Source organism: Muscardinus avellanarius (assembly GCF_963383645.1).
Source record: "Muscardinus avellanarius genome assembly, chromosome: 19".
In the NCBI taxonomy this organism is placed as follows: Eukaryota; Metazoa; Chordata; class Mammalia; order Rodentia; family Gliridae; genus Muscardinus; species Muscardinus avellanarius.
Window position 1 is genome coordinate 14093234 of NC_137805.1, and position 18853 is coordinate 14112086.

The 18853-nt window shown below is 55.0% G+C and overlaps 2 protein-coding genes across 6 annotated transcripts; both read left to right on the plus strand.

Moving 5' to 3' along the window:
- Positions 1-1201: 1201 nt before the first annotated feature.
- Positions 1202-4225, plus strand: LZTS3 (leucine zipper tumor suppressor family member 3; the record flags this gene model as incomplete). 5 transcript variants are annotated; one of them, XM_080716788.1, is made up of 4 exons in its annotated part: positions 1202-1297; positions 1714-2187; positions 2412-3266; positions 3527-4225. In XM_080716788.1, the coding sequence occupies 4 exons, from the start codon at positions 1202-1204 to the stop codon at positions 4223-4225; spliced, it is 2124 nt and encodes a 707-aa protein (XP_080572914.1). The 5 variants fall into 5 exon arrangements, with proteins under 5 accessions (XP_080572914.1, XP_080572915.1, XP_080572916.1 ...); XM_080716789.1 differs by having other exon boundaries at positions 1202-1273; XM_080716790.1 differs by having other exon boundaries at positions 1202-1273; positions 2412-3203.
- Positions 4226-16116: 11891 nt separating this feature from the next.
- Positions 16117-18554, plus strand: FASTKD5 (FAST kinase domains 5; the record flags this gene model as incomplete). The annotated part of the gene is given in 3 exon segments (XM_080716082.1): positions 16117-16229; positions 16231-16242; positions 16244-18554. Coding segments are annotated over 3 exon segments (2436 nt in total).
- Positions 18555-18853: the final 299 nt, after the last annotated feature.

The window sequence follows — 18853 nt, forward strand, 5'->3', positions numbered from 1 at the left end:
TCCCCAGGACTGGGATTACAAGTGTGCACCACCATGCTCAGCTGAGACTCTGTTTTGTTTTATTTTATTTTTGTGGGTCTGGGGATGGAACCCAGGGGCATTCGACCTCCGAACTACACCCCCTGCTTTATTTTGAAACAGGGTCTCACTAAGTTGCAGAGAGCCTCGCTAAGTAGCTGAGGCTGTCAGCAAACAGCGAACCGCGATCCTCTGGTCTCAGCCTCCCAAATGCTGTGCGCCACCACGCCCGGTTTGAGACTCTGTTTTAAAGATAAAGTAGGGCTGGTAGTATGCCCCTGGGTTCAATCCCCAGTACCCAAAACAAAATATAAGACAGCCTACTAAAGGGGCGCTGGGCCCTTCACCTTAACTGAGGGCCTCCCACCCCCTGGTTTCTAGCTGGAACTAGGGGTTAGAGGCCTGAAGGGCTCGCGTATTTGAGAGTCAGCAGACACTGCTTGGATGGATTATGCAGATTCCTGGGGCAGGTGTTCCCAGGTGCGGACTTGAGACAAAGGAACCAGGAAGTGGGGCCTCCCTGAACACCTGTAACCTGAGGCCCTGTTCTCCCTCTTTCTCTGGGCCGGCCTTGGGGGCGGGGGCGCACCCCCCCCATCCCCCGCCCCAAGAACTTCACGGCGAACTGAGCAGGGTCAAGGTCCGCAGGGAGCGGGGGAGGGCCAATCCAGGAAGTCTTCCTGGTGGCAGCGCATTCCTGGCGGTTCCGCGGGCTCGGGATCCCCGGGGCGCCGCGGGGTGCGGAGGCCCCGCCCTCCCCGCCCACCTGTGGGAACCGCGGGCCCCGAGGGAGGCTCCGCCTGCGCGGGCAGCCGGCGGCGCGGCCCCCCGGCCCCGGCCAGCCCGGGGACCTCTGCGGAGCGCTGCCCCGGGAGGGGCCCCTCGACCCACGAGACCTCGGGCAGGGCGCCCTCGCCGCCGCTGCAGCCCCGGGCCGCCTCCGTCCCGCGGTCCGCGTGCGCACGGCGCCGCCCCCCGCCCCCGCGCCGCAGCGGCGGCTCCGCCCACCCCTCGCCCCGACTCGGGTTCCCTACCGCGTCCGCCGCCTCCGGGCGGCTCGGTGAGTAGGCTCTTCGTCCTCCCATTTCGCAGAGGAGAACACTGCGGCCCGCGATGGCTCGGCCAGCCCGTCCAAAGTCGCGCAGCACGTTCGGGCCGAGCCCCGACCGCGAGAGCCAGCCACATGGGCCCTGCGGACCCGGCCCCCGAGGGTCCCGGGCGTGAGGACCCGTCGGCCCCCAGCCCCTGGGAACGGCCAGGAGAGAAGCCTGCGCTGGTAGTGAGCGATCACTTCGCCCTCGACCGCAACACCTAGGGTAGGGGGCTGGTAAAGACCGCACGCTCGTCTATTTTTGGATAGGGTCATTGAGCCCCTCGCCCTCCCCCAGCCTGCAGGTTGCCTAGTGGGTTCTGGTACCGCTCGCTCCAAATCCCATCTCCCAGGCCCGCGAGGTTGGGTTATAGCGGCCCTGCCCCGGCGTAAAGAACCCCAGAATGCTGGCATTAGCAGCTCACGTGTGAGGTGGGGTGGAGGAGTGGGGTGCTGACTGAGCACAGCCAGAGGGGGTGTGCCCCGGATCGCCCCTTACCCTCTCACCCAGCCCCACTCCTAAGCCTTGGAGGCCTGGGAGGGCGCCGAGGCGGCCGGGTCGTGGAGCGGGTGTTTTGACTCTGCCTTCTCACCTGTGTCCACAGTATCCTCATGGCTTAGTCATGGCGAAGCTGGAGACGCTGCCCGTGCGTGCTGACCCAGGGCGGGACCCCCTCCTGGCCTTTGCCCCGCGGCCCTCCGAGCTTGGGCCCCCAGACCCCCGCCTGGCCATGGGCAGTGTGGGCGGCGGGGTGGCCCACGCCCAAGAGTTCACCATGAAGAGCGTGGGCACCCGCACAGGAGCTGGGGGCAGCCAGGGCAGCTTCCCCGGCCCCCGGGGCCCTGGCGGTGGGGCCGGCAGGGAGAGGCCGGGCCGCTTCCCCTCAGAGGACAAGGCTCCCGCCAACTCCCTCTACCTCAATGGCGAGCTGCGGGGCAGCGACCACACGGATGTCTGCGGCAATGTGGTGGGCAGCGGCGGCAGCAGCAGCAGCGGCGGCAGTGACAAAGCTCCACCCCAGTACCGGGAGCCCAGCCACCCACCCAAGCTCCTGGCCACCTCTGGCAAGCTCGACCAGGTTGTTCCCGGGGCCTGGGGGTGGGAAGCCGCCCAGAGCGCAGCGATTGGGCCTTCTTGGAGGTTGGGTCCTGGAGGCCAGGGGGCAGCTGGGTCGGAGACCCTGGGAGCCAGTTCCAGCTGGTGGGTCCAGGACGGAGACCCAGGTGGAAACTCGCTGGCGGTGGGGTGGAGCTGGAGCCAGGCCTCCTCCTGACGCCCACCCCCTTCCTTCCTTTTACGCAGTGCTCAGAGCCCCTTGTTCGGCCGTCAGCCTTCAAGCCTGTTGTACCCAAGAACTTTCATTCCATGCAGAACTTGTGTCCCCCACAGACCAATGGGACCCCGGAGGGCCGGCAGGGCCCGGGTGGCCTCAAGGGTGGACTGGAAAAGTCTCGGACCTTGACCCCCGCGGGCGGTAGTGGGGGCGGCCTTTCAGACTCAGGCCGGAATTCGCTCACCAGCCTGCCCACCTACAGCTCCAGCTACAGCCAGCACCTGGCGCCCCTCAGCGCTTCCACCAGCCACATCAACCGCATCGGCACTGCCAGCTACGGCGGTGGCGGCGGCGGCGGGGGCTCGGGCTACCAGGACTTGGGGACCTCTGACAGCGGGCGGGCTTCCAGCAAGAGCGGGTCGTCATCCTCCATGGGGCGGCCGGGCCACCTGGGCTCCGGGGAGGGCGGAGGCGGGGGCCTGCCATTTGCAGCCTGCTCGCCGCCCTCACCCAGCGCGCTGATCCAGGAGCTGGAGGAGCGGCTGTGGGAGAAGGAGCAGGAGGTGGCAGCTCTGCGGCGCAGCCTGGAGCAGAGCGAGGCCGCCGTGGCCCAGGTGCTGGAGGAGCGGCAGAAGGCGTGGGAGCGCGAGCTGGCCGAGCTGCGCCAGGGCTGCAGCGGGAAACTGCAGCAGGTGGCTCGCCGCGCCCAGCGGGCCCAGCAAGGCCTCCAGCTGCAGGTGCTGCGGCTGCAGCAGGACAAGAAGCAGCTGCAGGAGGAGGCGGCCCGGCTGATGCGGCAGCGGGAAGAGCTGGAGGACAAGGTGGCCGCCTGTCAGAAGGAGCAGGCCGACTTCCTGCCCAGGATGGAGGAAACCAAGTGGGAGGTGCGGCCTGGAGCTCTGGCCTCCCCCTCTAGCCGCCGCCGCCACCACCACCACCAGGGCCAGAGGAGGAGTGGGCGGCCCACGGCTGGGAGGTCCATGAGCGGGAGGCTGGCCCTGGGCTGTGGGATGTCCTGGGTCCCACAGGGAGCCAGCCTGTGATTCCTGAGTCTTGAGCTCGCTGCTCTGGCTCCGGACCGGGCCCTGGGTTGGGGTGAGCCAGGCTCCACCTCTACCCTGGCTTCTCTGTCTGCCCTGCCCAGGTGTGCCAGAAGGCCGGGGAGATCTCCCTCCTGAAGCAGCAGCTGAAGGACTCGCAGGCCGACGTGTCCCAGAAGCTGAGTGAGATCGTGGGGCTGCGCTCGCAGCTGCGGGAGGGCCGGGCCTCGCTGAGGGAGAAGGAGGAGCAGCTGCTCAGCCTGCGGGACTCCTTCGGCAGCAAGCAGGCCAGCCTGGAGCTGGCGGAGGGCGAGCTGCCCACCCCTGGCCTGAAGCCCTCGCTGACGCCGGTGGACCCAGCCGAGCCCCAGGAGGTGCTAGCCACCTGCGAGAGCGACGAGGCCAAGATGCGGCGCCAGGCTGGGGTGGCGGCCGCGGCCTCCTTGGCGTCCGTGGACGGGGAGGTGGACACCGGCGGGGAGAGCGGGACGCGGGCCCTGCGGCGGGAGGTGGGGCGGCTGCAGGCCGAGCTGGCCGCAGAGCGGCGGGCCCGGGAGCGCCAGGGCGCCAGTTTCGCAGAGGAGCGCCGGGTGTGGCTGGAGGAGAAGGAGAAGGTCATCGAGTACCAGAAGCAGCTGCAGCTGAGCTACGTGGAGATGTACCAGCGCAACCAGCAGCTGGAGCGGAGGCTGCGGGAGCGCGGGGCCGCGGGGGGCGCGAGCACGCCCACCCCCCCGCACGGTGAGGAGAAGAAGGCCTGGACCCCCTCCCGCCTCGAGCGCATCGAGTCCACAGAAATCTGACCCTCCATCGGGGCCGTGGCCTTCTTGACAGATGCCTGTCTTGAAGGCCAGAGTCCCCAGCCCCCTCCCCTCCATCCCCAGACCAAAGAGGTTCTCACAGCAGCTGTGACCAGGCTCCCCCTACCCCTCTCCCCCCCACCCACTGCCCCTGTGGAGGCCCTTCCGAAGAGGGCAGGGGAAGGGTAGAGTGTGTGCCCAGGCAGCGGGACATGCTCCCCTCTGGGCAGCCCCCATTGGAGATGGAGGCGGTAGGCCCGCCCGCAGTGCCACGAGGTGCCCTGCCCCGCTGGGGGGGTCTGAGCTGCTGCCCTTGGCCACTTGTGTTCATTGATGCTCTGTGTGCCCCCCTCCTAGGCCGTGGAGCCCGAGGGGCCTGTCTGGCCTGCTGAGGCCACAGACCCTGGCTCCTGGCCTCTCTCCTTCCTGCGGTGTTCTCCCTCCCTGGGCAGCGTGGCAGGACGAGGGAGCAGATGGCCTGCGTGCGGTTGAGAGGGCTACCTGCCTGGCCCCTCCCCCCAAGGTCTCCCGGGCTCAGGCCTCCGAGCCTGCCCGGTCCTCAGTGTGCGTCCCTGTCCCTACAAGTGCAAGTGTGCAGGGGGAAGGGAGAGCTGGGGCTGGAAGCTTAGTGCCCCAGGGAGAGCGTCCTCTTGTTCTTTGAAAGGGTCGCCTGCAGCTTCTGCTCCTCCCTTCCGGCCAGGTCCTGCAGGGCAGCAGCCCTCCCTGCCTGGCTGACCCCTCCCCAGGGCCACTGTTGGCTCTTGTCTACAGCTCTGAAGTGCTGCCTGCCTCTCAGGCACTCCCTCGCCCAGTGCCCGAGGTCAGATGAGTGTCTATGCCGTCCTCCTTGTCTGCTCCCTCGCTCCCCCAGCCTCCCGCTTCCATGCTCAGAACATCATCTCCCAGGCTGCCTCTTCTCCAGTCTCACCTTAACTCTAGTAGGAACCTGTCCACTTCCCAGCTCCACAGCCCGAGTCGAGCCCGAGGCCCTCGTTTCGGGGGACTGGGGAGGGTTGGATGTGATTGCCCTTGACGAACAAGGCTGGCCTGAGAGGAACACTGACCCCTTAGTTTCTTGCCAAGCTCTGAGCTGGCCCAGTATTTGCCCAGGAGGCCTGGCGTGACTGTCAGTAGGGGCTGGGACAGCCAGTGCCGCTTCCTTCTATGGGGGCCCTCAGAGTCCTGACACAGGAAGGGAAATCCTAATTTCCCTTCCAAGAAAGCAAATTTCTAATTCACCAGCAATAAAAATCAGAGGAGGCTTGGCCCTCAGCCCCTGTGTTTCTCGTTTTCACTCCTTTACCCACCCCCAGGATTGAGATCGGGGGACAGGGTAGAGAGAGCAGACGACTACTGTGAGAAAGCCCCAGCCCCTGACCAGCCTCCTCCCATGACTGGTGACTGTTTAATGAGTGTGCCTCCCCCACAGAAATAGGAGTGCCCGCTGTGTGGCCTCTAGCTCCTGCACAGCCCCTTCTGGGTGGTCCTCACCAGCTCAGAGCTGGGTGGGAGGCCACCCTGGCAATCACTGCCCACCCCACACACACACTGCACCTGCCCCAGAACCTGGGCCTGGGCCACAGGGCCTGGGAAGAGAGAAGGCATTAGTACAAAAAAGAAAAAAAAAGAAAGAAAAAAATATGAACAGACTAAGCTTTGGGGTGTCTAACCACAAAATAAATTATATATAAATATATATAAATATATATCTCTACCATATGTGATGGAAAGACTTCGTTTTCCTTTCCCAAAGAAATAAAATGGAGAAAGCCTCTCGGACGGCCTTCTATGGGCTGCTCGCGTCTTTGCAGGTGTGGGAGGTGAGGCCTGGGTGGGGAGATGGAGGGAGAGCTGGTCAACATTTCCCAGAGGAGGCCTGAGACCAGAGGTGCTCACTGGGCCGTGCAAGGGGTTGGCTCAAAGCCCAAGCTCCTCCACGCTGCCCAGGAAGAGCGGTTCCACGGCCTGCCCGGTGCTGCTTTCTCTTCTGTACAGACTGTCATTTGCAAAGGATCTCAGGCCGGCTCTAGCTCAGAATCTGGACACCAGGCTGCTGGCCAGAGGACGGGGATGCAGGATGCTAGAGGCAGCCAGCAGTCAAACACCTTAACAGTGATTGGTCACGTGTGAGGACAGTACAGACAAGTGAAGGCCAAGGGCCGGGAGTACAACTCAGCGGAGGAGTACTTGCCCAGCATGCACTAGGCCACGCCAGTAGTGCTCAATGCCCAGTACTTGTGCACGCACACACACAGTGAAGGTTGACAGGTTTACAATTAGTTGCCAAAGTACCCAAGCATGTTGCATAGTAATGAGCTGTCCTTTCATGATCATTAATTCTGTCCTCAAAAAGCCTCAGTTAACCAGTTGTAGTGGTGCATGCCTGTAATCCCAATACTTGGGAGGCTGAGACAAGATCGTAGGTTCAAGGCCGGTGTCAGTAACGTAGCAAGACCCTTTTTCAAAACAAAAAGTAGCCAGGCTTGGCGGCACACACCTGTAATCCCAGTACTTGGGAGGCCGGGAGAGGAGAATGGTAGGTTTGAAGCCAGCCTCAGCAATTTTGTGAGGTTCATATCAATTTAGCAAGACCCTATTTCCAAATTAGAAAAAAAAATAGGGCTAGAGATGCCCCGGGGTTCAATCCCCAGTTCCAAAATAAATAAATACATAACTGAGAATGCATTTTGCCAACATGGTAGCACATGCCTAATATCCCAGCACTTGGGAGGCTGAGACAAGGTCACAGGTTTGAGGCCGTGCATGGTAATTTAGGGAGACCCCATTTCAGTTGCAGAACCCCTGGGTTCAGTCTCCAGTACCACGACAACACATGCATGCAAACTGATTTTGCTATAAGTAACACGACCTGACTTGCAGGACTTTCAGAGCAGTTTATTTTTCCTTGTCTGACGAGAAGCTGGAGGGTGTGGCCGGTGCCCAGTGGGTTCCTTCACCCTGGCCTGACGCTTCACCCTCCCATTCGCCCGTCCTCACTAGTTTCCTCCTTGCCACCAGGTGGCTGCCACGGCTCTGCTTCCCCAGAACCCTGTCTGCGACCTCCCGTTTTAAGTCTTGGTGACCAGAACGGAAACACATGCTCCTCCCACTTAGAGGGAGATTGGGAAATTGAGTGTCTGGCAAAGAGAAACAGGCCTGTCAGGGCTTCCAGGGAGCAATCCTGCTTTATCCCGAGGACTGCTCTGCTGTCCAGAGTTCTGCTGGTAAAGACAGTGTTAACCAGAGTATTCCCTGGTCTGGCTTGTTGAGACAACCCTCCCTAAGCAGTGGGGTCGGTGCTCTGAGGCCCCAGAAGGTCAGAGCTCAGGGGTCAGGATGCCAGGCTTGGCCCTCCTTGCGGGTCATGGGACATGTCTTCTTCCCCACATGATGGGCCCCTGGAGGAAGCATGATTTCTCAGATCCCTTTAAGGATGACCACCTGTAGCTCAAATATTGACCAGGCAGGAAGACCCTGCTCAGCCATGCTCAAGTGCCTTCAAGGATGGCAGTCTGAGCTGGGTGTGGTGGTGCATGCCCCAGGACTTGGGAAGCTGAGACAGAGGATTGCAGGTTTGCGGTCAGCCTCAGCAACTTAGTGAGACCCTGTTTCAGAATTAAACATAAGGCCAGGGGTGTAGCTCTGAGGTAGAATGCCTCTGGGTTCAACTTTCAGCACCAAAAAAACACAAAAAAACAAAAAAACAAAAGGCATGTGAGCTGGGCATGATGGCACACCTGTAATCTCAGGACTTGGGAGGCTGAGACAGGAGGATAGCAGGTTCGCTACCAGCCTCAGCAATGTGTGAGGCCCTCTGCAACTTAGTGAGCCCCTGTTTTCAAATAAAGGATAAAATAGGGCTGGGGGTGTTGCTGGAGGTAGAAAGCCCCTGGGTTCCACCTGCAGTACATAAATAAATAAAAATATTTACAAAAATAAATAGGGCTGGGCATGTAGCTTGAAGGTAGGGTGCTTTGGGGTTTAATATCCAGTACCAATGAAATGAATGAATGGCAGTCTGGTGCCAGGCCTTCCTGACAGGCAGAATTCTTTCTTGCCTATGTGCCCAAACCAACTCAAGTGTGAGCCTCCTATGGAAGATCACGCTTGCGCATCACCGCAGCTCCGCCCTCCTCAAGCTCAATGGCTCGTCTATCCACACTGACTTCTCCTGAGAGCGCTTTAGCGACACACCTCTGTTATAAAGGCCCCGATGAGCATCGAGGCTTAGAAAGTTTAAGTGAATTTCCAATGGCCATCAAACCCTGAGTGGGGGCCTGGGACTCGAACCTGTGTCTGCCTGCGCTGCTCAATTACCTTCTGAGCGATCCGTCCAGGGCAGAAGTCCCTCTGCAACTCTAGACTCCTCCAGTGGAGAAGCGTCCTTGGGAAACGCCGGCGGAGGACTTTTGGGCCTCGGCCGCACCCGTCGCTCGCGCAGCAGGCGGAAGTAGCGGGCGGCTGGCCGGAAGTGCGGCGCGGCGCGGGGCTGGAGGAGCTCGCGCGTGGCTCGGCCGCTCCGGTGAGTGTGGCCGGGCCGCTCGGTGCGCTCGCCGCCGCCCCGGCCAGGGCCTCCCGCCTCCGGCCTCCCGCCGCCCCGGCCCGGGCCTCCCGCCGCGGCCGCCGCGCTCCGGAGGGGACCGCGGCGACCCTCGCCACTTCTTTGGCCTTAGCCAGAGACTCAGCCGAACCTGGACGCCCTCGCCCGAGGCCGGGCTGGCCTGCCAGGACGTGTCCGCTTTCTGCCGCCCCGAGGATCGCACTTCAGTGAGCTTGTCCATCACGTGGAGATTCTGGTCCGCAGGTCTGGGTGTAGCCCGCGGTGCCGTGTCTAACCAGCTTCCAGCCGAGCACAGGAGCAGCAAGGAAGCCGGACAGTCTTCTGCTTGTACCTTGGGAAGGGGTGAGTTTTCAGTAAATGCAACGTGCATTGTGCCTTTTCCCCGTGTCTAGCAGTTTCTGGCTGCACAGGCTCTAACTCAAGGTAGTATCGTTGTCCTCTCCCTCCTTTCTCTCCAGGGATAGGATATAATTGCCCTGTCTTTGCACATCGTGACACTTGTGACCCGACTGAGCAGGAGCCCGTGTCACAGGTATGCCTCTCAGGCGGCGCTTCCGTGCACACTCGTGATCGTGTGGACATCATGACCAGTGCTTTAGCAGAGACCGGGGCTGATGTTTTGTGCTCCAGCTGTGTTTCCTGCACTTGGGGCTGGGTAGTAAGAACAGCTGTCTTTCTAGAGCTAGGCAAATCATCGCAGGGCTTGTCCAAGGACATTCAAAGCAGTGAAGGTAGTAGCCTTGGACAAGCCCTCCGATGATTTGCTCCTGCCCGGAAAACCAAAAATAAAGTCTGAAGACTCTGCGCTGTACACAGCTTAGAAAGGGAGGCCTTTGGCACTTATGGAAGACTGATGTTTATTTTGTGGTACTGGGGATTGGACCCAAGGGCATTCGACCTCTGAACTACACCCTCAACCCTATTTTATTATTTATTTGTTTGTTTTTTAAGCTTACATATATATATCTACACATAGTTTTGTAGTGCTGGAGGTTGAACCCAGGGGCATTCTACCTAAGAGCTACACCCCCAGCCCAATTTTTTTTATTCTTTTTGAAACTGGGTCTCACTAAGTTGCAGAGGGCCTCACTAAGTAGCTGTCCACGAACCGGGATCCTCCTGTCTCAGCCTCCTGAATGCTGGGATTACAAGCGTGCGCCACCATGCCCAGCACAAGACCTTTTTTCAAAATAAAAAATAAAGCTGGGCCAGGTGTGGTGGCGCACACTTGTAATCCCTGTGTTTGTAAGGCTGAGACAGGAAGATCGCGTAGGTTCAAAGCCATCCTCCGCTGGATTAAGAGACCCTGTTTCCAAAAAAATAGGTCTGTAGCCGGGCGTGGTGGGGCACACTTGTAATCCCCGCACGTGGGAGGCTGAGACAGGAGGATTGCACGGGTTCAAAGCCAGCCTCAGCTACTTAGTGAGGCTCTCAGCAACTTAGTGAGACCCTGTTTCCAAATAAAATATAAAAAAGGTCTGGGAGTATAGCCCGGAGGTAGAAAGCCTCTAGGTTCCACCCCCAGTACCACCAAAGGGGGGAAAAAAGAGAGTACCACCAAAGGGTCTGGAAGTGTAGCCTGATGGTAGAAGGCCCCTGGGTTTCATCCCCAATACCACCAAAAATAAATAAATAAATAAATAAATAAATAAATAAAGCAAGCTGGGGTTGGTGGTGCACACTTGTAATCCCAGCATTTGGGAGGCTGAGACAGGAGGATTGCGCAGGTTCGAAGCCAGCCTCAGATACTTAGGCCATTTACAACTCAGTGAGACCCTGTTTCAAAATAAAGAATTAAGAGCCGGGTGTGGTGGTGCACGCTTGTAATCCCTGCACTTGGGAGGCTGAGACAAGAGGATCGCACAGGTTTGAAGCCAGCCTCAGCTACTTAGTGAGGCTCTCAGCAACTTAGTGAGACCTTGCTTCCAAATAAAGTAAAAAAATAGGTCTGGGAGTATAGCCCGGAGGTAGAATGTCCCTGGGTTCCACACCCAGTACCACACACAAAAAAAAAAAAGGAAAGAATTTTAAAAAATAGGGTTGGGTGTGTCGCTGGGAGGTACAATGCCCACCCGGGTTCCATCCCCAGTACCAAAAAATAAAAAAATAAGTGGGCTCGGGGATGTACTCAGAGGTAGGGTGCGCCTGGGTTCAATCCCTAGTGCTACAAAAAAGAAAGAAAGAATGAATGAATAAAAAGAAGGGTTGTGGAGGGCTATAAAGGCTGAAAAGGTTTCACAGATGATTTGATGTGTTACTGTCTCTTCTATAAGCATAGCAACTAGAACAAAGAGGAGGGGGTGGGTTGCTACACTCTCTGACTTGGCACCGCTTGGTAGATGATACTTATCTTGACCCACACCCCTTTGTGCTAGCCCTGACCTTCCTAGTACTAGTAGGCCCTTGTGCTGTAGGCTGTACTCCTTTTTACTTTTGATACTGGGTATTGAATCTGCAGGGATGTTCTATCTTTAAGATCCACTCTGGCTCTTTTTTTTTTTTTTTTTTTTCCCCCAGTACTGGGGATGGAACCCAGGGGCATTCTACCTCCGAGCTACACCCCCAGCCTGATTTTTTAGTCTTTATTTTGAAACGGTTTCACTGAGTTGCAAAGGACCTCACTAAGTAGTTGAGGCTGGCTGCAAACTGTGATCCTCCTCCTGTCTCAGCCTCTCAAATGCTGGGATTACAAGCATGCACCGCCACACCTGGTTCCCAGCTCTTTATTTTATTTTTTTAATTTGTTTTGAAACAGTCTCACTAAGTTCCTGAAGTCCTGGCTGAGTTGCTGAGGCTGGCTCAAACCTGGGCTCTTCCTATCTCAACTTCCCAAGTACTAAGATTATTGGCATGTGCCACTGTGCCTGGCTTCCAAGGCCCGCCCCGTTTTTTGTTTTATTGGTGGTTCTGGGTATTGAACCCAGGAACATTCTACCTCCAAGCTACAACCCCAGCCTGTCTTTCTTTCTTTCTTTCTTTTTTTTTTTTTTTTTTTTTTTTTTTTTGTGGTCCTGGGGGTGGAACCCAGGGGCTTTCTACCTCTGAGCTACACCCTCTGCCCTATTTTTTATTCTTTATTTTGAAACCGGGTCTCACTGAGTTGCAGAGGGCCTCACTAAGTAGCTGAGGCAGTCCACGAACCGCGATCCTCCGGTCTCAGCCTCCCAAATGCTGGGATTACAAGCCTGTGCCACCACGCCCGGCTTCCCGGACCTATATTATACTTTATTTGGAAACAGGGTCTCACTGAGTTGCTGAGAGCCTCACTCAGTAGCTGAGGCTGGCTTCCAGCCTGTGCCATCCTCCTGTATCACCCTCTCAAGCGCCGGAATTACAAGAGTGCACGCCCAGCTTGTCTTATATTTTAATTTGGAAACAGGGTCTTGCTCAGTCCTGAGAGCCTCGCTATGTTGCTGACGCTAACTTCCAACCTGTGACCCCCCGTCTCACCCTCCCAAATACTGGGATTACTGATGTGCTCTGCCACACCTGGCTCCCGTCTGTCTGTCTGTCTGTCTGTCTTTCTTTTTTTGTGTGTATTTGTGGGGGGGGGGTACTGGGAATCAGACCCCGAGAGAGCATTCTACATTCCTTTTATTTTATGCTTTTTTGTTGTTGTTTGTTTGTTTTTTGGTGGTACTGGGGTTCCTGGAAGCCCTTCTACCTCCAGGCTACACTCCCAGACCTATTTTATACTTTTTTATTTTTGGAAGCAGGGTCTCTTAAGCCAGCGCGGCTGGCTTTGAACCTGTGGGATCCTCCTGTCTCCACCTCCCAAGCGTGGGGATTACAAGCCTGCGCCACCACGCCTGGCTGTTTTCTGTTTTGAAACAGAATCTTGCAAAGTTGCTGAGGCTGATCTCAAGTTTTCAAACCTCCTCTCTTATCCTTCCTAGTACTGGAGTTACAGACATGTGCCACCATGCTCAGCTTGGGCCTCACCATGCCCAGCTTGGCCTCAGTCTTGAGATCCTCTTGCCTCAGCCTCCTAAAAAGCTGAGATACAAGCATCTACCACCCCACCTGGCTTATTTAATATGTATTTATTTATTTGTGGTACTGGGGGTGGAACCCAGGGGCTTTCTACCCCTGGGCTACACTTCTCTCTCTCTCTCTCTCTCTCTCTCTCTCTCTCTCTCTCTCTCTATCTATCTATATATATATATATATATATATATATATATTGTATTTTATTTGGAAACAGGGTCTTACTAAGTTGCTGAAAGCCTCACTAAGTAGCTGAGGCTGGCTTCGAACCTTTCGAACCTGCACAGTCCTCCTGTCTCAGCCTCTTAAGTACTGGGATTACAAGCGTGCACCACCATGCCCAGCTTTATTTATTTTTCAATATTAGAGATTGAACTCAGGAGTACTGTCCCACTAAGTTACACTCCTAGTCCTTTTTTTTTATTTTTTGAGACAGGGTCTTTGTAAGTTGCCTGGGCTGGCCTAGAATTTTTATGTCTGTCATTTGTTTGTTTTTGCAATACTGAGGATTGAATCAAGGGCATTCTACCTCTGAGCCACACTCCCAGCCCTATTTTACTTTTTTATTTGGAAACAGGCTCTTGCTAAGTTGCTGAGGCTGGCTTCAAACCTTTGATTCTCTTGTTTCAGCCTCTGTAGTACTGGGATGACAGGTATGTAAAACTATGCATAGCTCTATAAAAGAAAATTAAATTAACTGAGTTGGGGGAGGTGGCGCACACCTGTAATCTCAGTACTCGGGAAGCTGAGAAATTGGATCACAGCTTTGAGACCAGTCTCAGCAACATAGTGAGGCCCTCAGCAACCTTGCAAGACTCTGTTTCAAAACAAAAATTTAAAAAGGGGTAGGGGTGCAGCTCAGAGGTAGAATGCCTCTGGGCTCAAATCCCAGTCTCCCCACACACACACGCATACACACACAATAAGTAAGTAAGTAAAAATTAAAAAGCTGGGGCCAGGCATGGTGGCGCATGCTTGTAATCCCCGCGCTTGGGAGGCGGAGACAGGAGGATTGTGCAGGTTTTGTTTTGTTCTTTTTTTTTTTTTTTCCTTGTGGTGCTAGGGATTGAACCCAGGAGTATTCTACCTCCGATCTACACCCTTAGCCCAATTTTTTATTTATTTTGTAACAGAGTCTCACTAAGTTGCAGAAGGCCTCACTAAGTAGCTGAGGCTGGCTGCGAATCCTCAGTCCTCCTGTCTCGGCCTCCCAGGTACTGGGATTACAGCATGTGCCACCACACCTGGCTGGATTTGATTCTTAGTACAGAAAGAAATAACAGAAAAGAAAGCAAATTTGTGCCAGTCAGTGTAGCATCCTCTCACGATTTCTACTATGGGAGAGAAATGGGCACTGTACTGCCCGTGGGCAGAATGAGGATATAATCGGCACCGGCCTCAGCGGAAGACCCCTGATCTGCCCGCTGCAGAGGAGGCCGCGCCACCCGCCAGCTTGTCAGCAGGGCTGTAGTGACTGGTGTCCCTGAACCCCTCTTTTAATGGCTTTCTGCTTCTCAGCTTTGTTGAAAACGAGCAGGCCCTTGGCGTTCTGCTTTCCTCTGCCAGTGTTTCTGCTTTTCTCTCTCTTTCTTCATCCCTCTTTCTCTGTCTCTCTGTGGTGCTGGGGAATTAAAACCAGGGCCTCGTACATGCTAGGCAAGTGCTCTCCCGCTGAGCATGAGTGAGTTGCTGGGTGTATTTCTGCTTGCCTGACTATATGGGAGTGATTCGCATTTGTTAAAGCACTCTGGAGCCAGCTGTGGTCGCAAACACCTACAATCCCAGTGATTCAGGCTGAGGGAGGAGAATTGAAGTTCAGTGTCAGCCTGAGCAAATTCCTAAGACCCTATCCCAGAATGAAAATAAAAAGCGATGGATGTTGTGGTAGAACACTCCTAGGTCCAACCCCAGTACCACCAAAGAAGAAGAAGGAAAGAAAGAGGAGCCCCTGGAAAGGAGAGTCACCATCTTTTTTTGTGTGTGTGTGGTACTGGGGGTGGAACCCAGAGGCTTTCTACTTCTGGGCTATACTCTCAGACCTTTTTTATATTTTATTTGGAAACAGGGTCTCACTAAGTTGCCGAGAGCCTCACTAAGTAGCTGAGGCTGGCTTCGAACCTGTGCGATCCTCCTGTCTCAGCCTCCCAAGTGCGGGGATTACAAGCGTGTGCCACCACGCCCAGCATAGAGTCACCATCTTCTGAAAGGTACAAGAATAGCATTAGAATGATAGAGTTCTTGCCGGTGTCGTAGCGCACACTTGTAATCCCCGCGCTTGGGAGGTGGAGACAGGAGGATCGCGCAGGTTCGAAGCCAGCCGCACTGGCTTAAGAGCCCCTGTTTCCAAATAAAATATAAAATAGGTCTGGGAGTGTAGCCCAGAGGTAGAAGGGTTCCATTCCCAGTATCACCAAAAAAAATAGAGTTCTGTGCTGGGCGTCGTGGCGCTCACTAGTAATTCAGAAGTATTGCGGTTTATGGCCAGCTTCAGCAATTTAGCAAAGCCCTCCTCAACTTAGTGAGATCCTGTGCGTGCGTGCGTGCGTGCGTGCGTGTGTGATTGAACCCAGCGGCATTCTGCCCTTGAGCTACACCCCCAGCCCAGTGTTTTATTCTTTATTCTCACTGAGTTGCAGAGGGCCTCACTAAGTAGCTGACGTTGACTGTGAACCTGCGATCCTCCTGTGTCAGCCTCCAAGTACTGGAATGACAAGTGTGCGCCACCACACCCGGCCTAAGAACCTGTTTCACAATAAAAATAGGGCTAGATGTGTAACTCAGGTAGGATGCCTCTGGATTCGGTCCCCAGTACCACAAAAAACTGGGATGGTTACTGTATATAATTCATTAAACCTTTTGCCAAATCCCAGTTTTCCCTTTGTGCTGTTAACATGGCAGCTTTTAAAAGACTTTCTTACTCTCCACATATGACCTCAATGTGTTAATGTGAAAAGCTGAATGGGCAGCTTACTTTGTTCCCGGCTTTCCTTTTAGAAACCTGCCTTCCTCATTCCCGTTGAACAGAGAGCATAGCAGCTGTCTTCTCCAGCCCTCCATGCTTCTCTTCTAGGAAGAAAGTCTGGACTGGACAGCAGTATCGGAGCTGCCCAGTGGCGCCCTGGCTTCGGGGCGCTCCTGTGTCTTTGCTCAAGGCACAGTTTGTCCTGGCACATGCTACCTGTGGTTTGGACATTCACTAGCATTACATTTACTTGGGTGGCCAGCAGAGTATTTTGACATCTTATAGTTTATGAATCTTGGTATTGTGATGGGTGGGAGCCACTCATTCTTCATCTACCCCTTTTGCAGTATCTGGCACCAATTCGGGCACAGTCATTTGTGATCCATGACTCTTGTGACGTGCCGAAGATTTCTAGGCGGTTTCTATGGAACACCTCTGTGTCTGGCTCTAATCAAGCACCCTATAAAGAAATTGCCTGCGCAGACCTGTGAGGACTGCTGTGACGGCCAAGGATCAGCACGAACACCAGAATGGCAGCCACTTGCAAGTTGTTAAAACCTTTAAAATACCAAGCATTTTTCAGTCCTTTTGCTTACAGTGCAACCCAAAGTATGCCATGCTGGAATAAGGGAAGGCATATGTGGCACTCAGAACAGGAGCTACCCAAGCACAGCTGCGCCAGCCATCCTTCCAGAAAGGTCATGACCACCGGCAGCACCGCCTCTTCTCCGCGGGCCTTCACAGCCGGCAGTGCTCTCCTGGGTCTGGAGTTCTGCAAGACATCTACCTCTAAGGCCAGCACACTGCATCCGGACTCGCTCCGAGCCGTGAGAGTTGAAGAGGATGTAGAAGTTTTCGATTCCCTTGAAAGCACCCGAGTTTTTCTGCAGCTAAGGCCAGAGTACCGGCTTCACAGCTATAACAGAACTGAGGCTTGTCAGCCCCTGTCTGTTTCCGAAGTCGAACTAATTTTGCACAAAATCACCGTGTATCAGAATAGCCTCCAGCCTGCAGTCATCGCTGACTACTTCTGCAAGCTGCGCTCTTCGCCTGCAGAGCAGCGCCCTGTCTTGCTGTCCAGCTCCCGCTTTGCTCTGCTTTGCCAGCTGAGTATGAAGAACATTCAGCTCTTTGACACTTCGGATCTGATCCGGATTTTGGAAGCCTTGGTCAGTTTAGGGGTCCCTCACTCCCACTCAGTGCTGGATGTGTATGAAACCAGATTCTGCCACCAGGTGTGGGAGATGAGTCTGGATCAGCTTCTCTTGGTGGCTGATCTCTGGAGGTACTCAGGCCGCAGAGTACCTCGGTTTTTAAAAATTTTTTTTAGTTATCTAAATTTGCACTGGAAAGATCTCTCTTTGTCTCAGCTGATTCACTTAATTTATATCATCGGTGAAAGTCGTCAGGTACCACAGGACCTAATGCAAAAGCTGGAGTCCCTGATCCTTAAGTATATCGACTCGATCAATTTAGAGGAGGTCGGGACAATCTGTTTGGGGTTTTTTAAGTCAAGTAGTAGTCTTTCTGAATTTGTCATGCGGAAAATTGGGGACATAGCCTGTGCTGACATGCAGCACCTGAGTAATCATGCCCTGGTGCATGTTCTTAAAATGTTCCGTTTCACTCATGTAGATCATGTAAATTTCATGAGACGGTTTGGAGAGATTGCTCCCCAGCGAGTCCCCTCCCTGGGGGTCCAGGGCGTCATGCACCTGACTCTCACCTGCTCGGCCTTGCGCTTCCTGGATGAAGGGCTGATGAATGCTGTGGCTGCCTCTTTGCCTCCTCGGGTAGCACACTGTCGAAGTAAAGACATTGCCAAAATTCTGTGGTCATTCGGAACTCTGAATTATAAGCCACCCAATGCAGAAGAATTTTATTCCTGCCTGATAGATGAGATTCACAGAAAGAAGCCTGAATTCAGCCAGTACCCAGAACACCTGCTCACCTGCCTGCTGGGCCTGGCGTTTTCTGAGTACTTTCCAGTAGATCTCATCAGTGTTGCTTTAAGTCCAGAGTTTGTCAGGTTAGCGCAGGAGAGAAGTAAGTTTGAACTCAGTAAGGAGCTGTATACTCTTGACGGGACCGTCGGCATCGAGTGTCCAGATTACAGAGGCAGTCGTCTCAGTTCTCAGTTTCAGCAGGAGGCGTCAGCCAAGCTGTGGAGCCTAGCGAGGAAGGACATGACCTCAAAGCCCGAGTTCCTGGAAGCTCTCTTTTTGTTGGAGACCATGTTGGGCGGCCCCCAGTACATCAGGCACCATATGATTCTGCCTCACACTCGCTCTTCCGACTTAGAGGTCCAGCTTGACGTTAACCTGAAGCCATTACCATTTAACAGAGAAGCCGTACCAATCGAAGATGTGGCCACATCAAGGCTCAAGCAAGTGGGAGTCAGGCTTACAGATGACTTGATGGATCAGTTGCTGAAAGGGAGGGCAAGAGGGCATTTCCAGGGGGAAATTGAGTTAGAGGCCGGGCAGCAGTCCGTGGCGTTAGAGAAGGCAGCTGTATCGTCAGGGGGCTCCCTTGGCAGTGTGGAAGGTAGATCGGGGGCCAGGGCGATGGCTGGCCTGTGTACCTCAGCCTGTGGGCAGGCCCCGGCAGTGAAGCTGGCTATTCAGGTGACTAACAAAAACCAGTACTGCTACGGCTCCAGGGATCTGCTTGGCCTGCACAGCATGAAGAGGCGGCAGCTAGTTCGGCTCGGGTACCACGTGGTTGAGTTAACCTACTGGGAGTGGCTGCCATTCCTGAAACGGAGTCGCTTAGAGAAGCTGGCATTTCTCCATGAGAAAGTATTTACATCAGCTCTCTGAAGGCCTTCAGAGGCATTTCTACTCCTCAAAACTAGCTATTCACTATACCAGGTGCAAACTGAGCGTCCCTAATGTGAAAATTCACTGTCCAGAATCTCAGACTTTTTGAGCACTAACATGACGCTCCAAAAGTTTCGTAGTTTGGAGCTGGGATACTCAGATGGGAGTTGGGATACTCAGATGGGAGTTGGGATACTCAGATGGGAGTTGGGATACTCAAATGGGAGTCTGTGCAAATCGTCCCAAATGTGAAACAGCCTGAAACCTGAAAAACTTCTGGATAAGCTTTCTGGATAAGG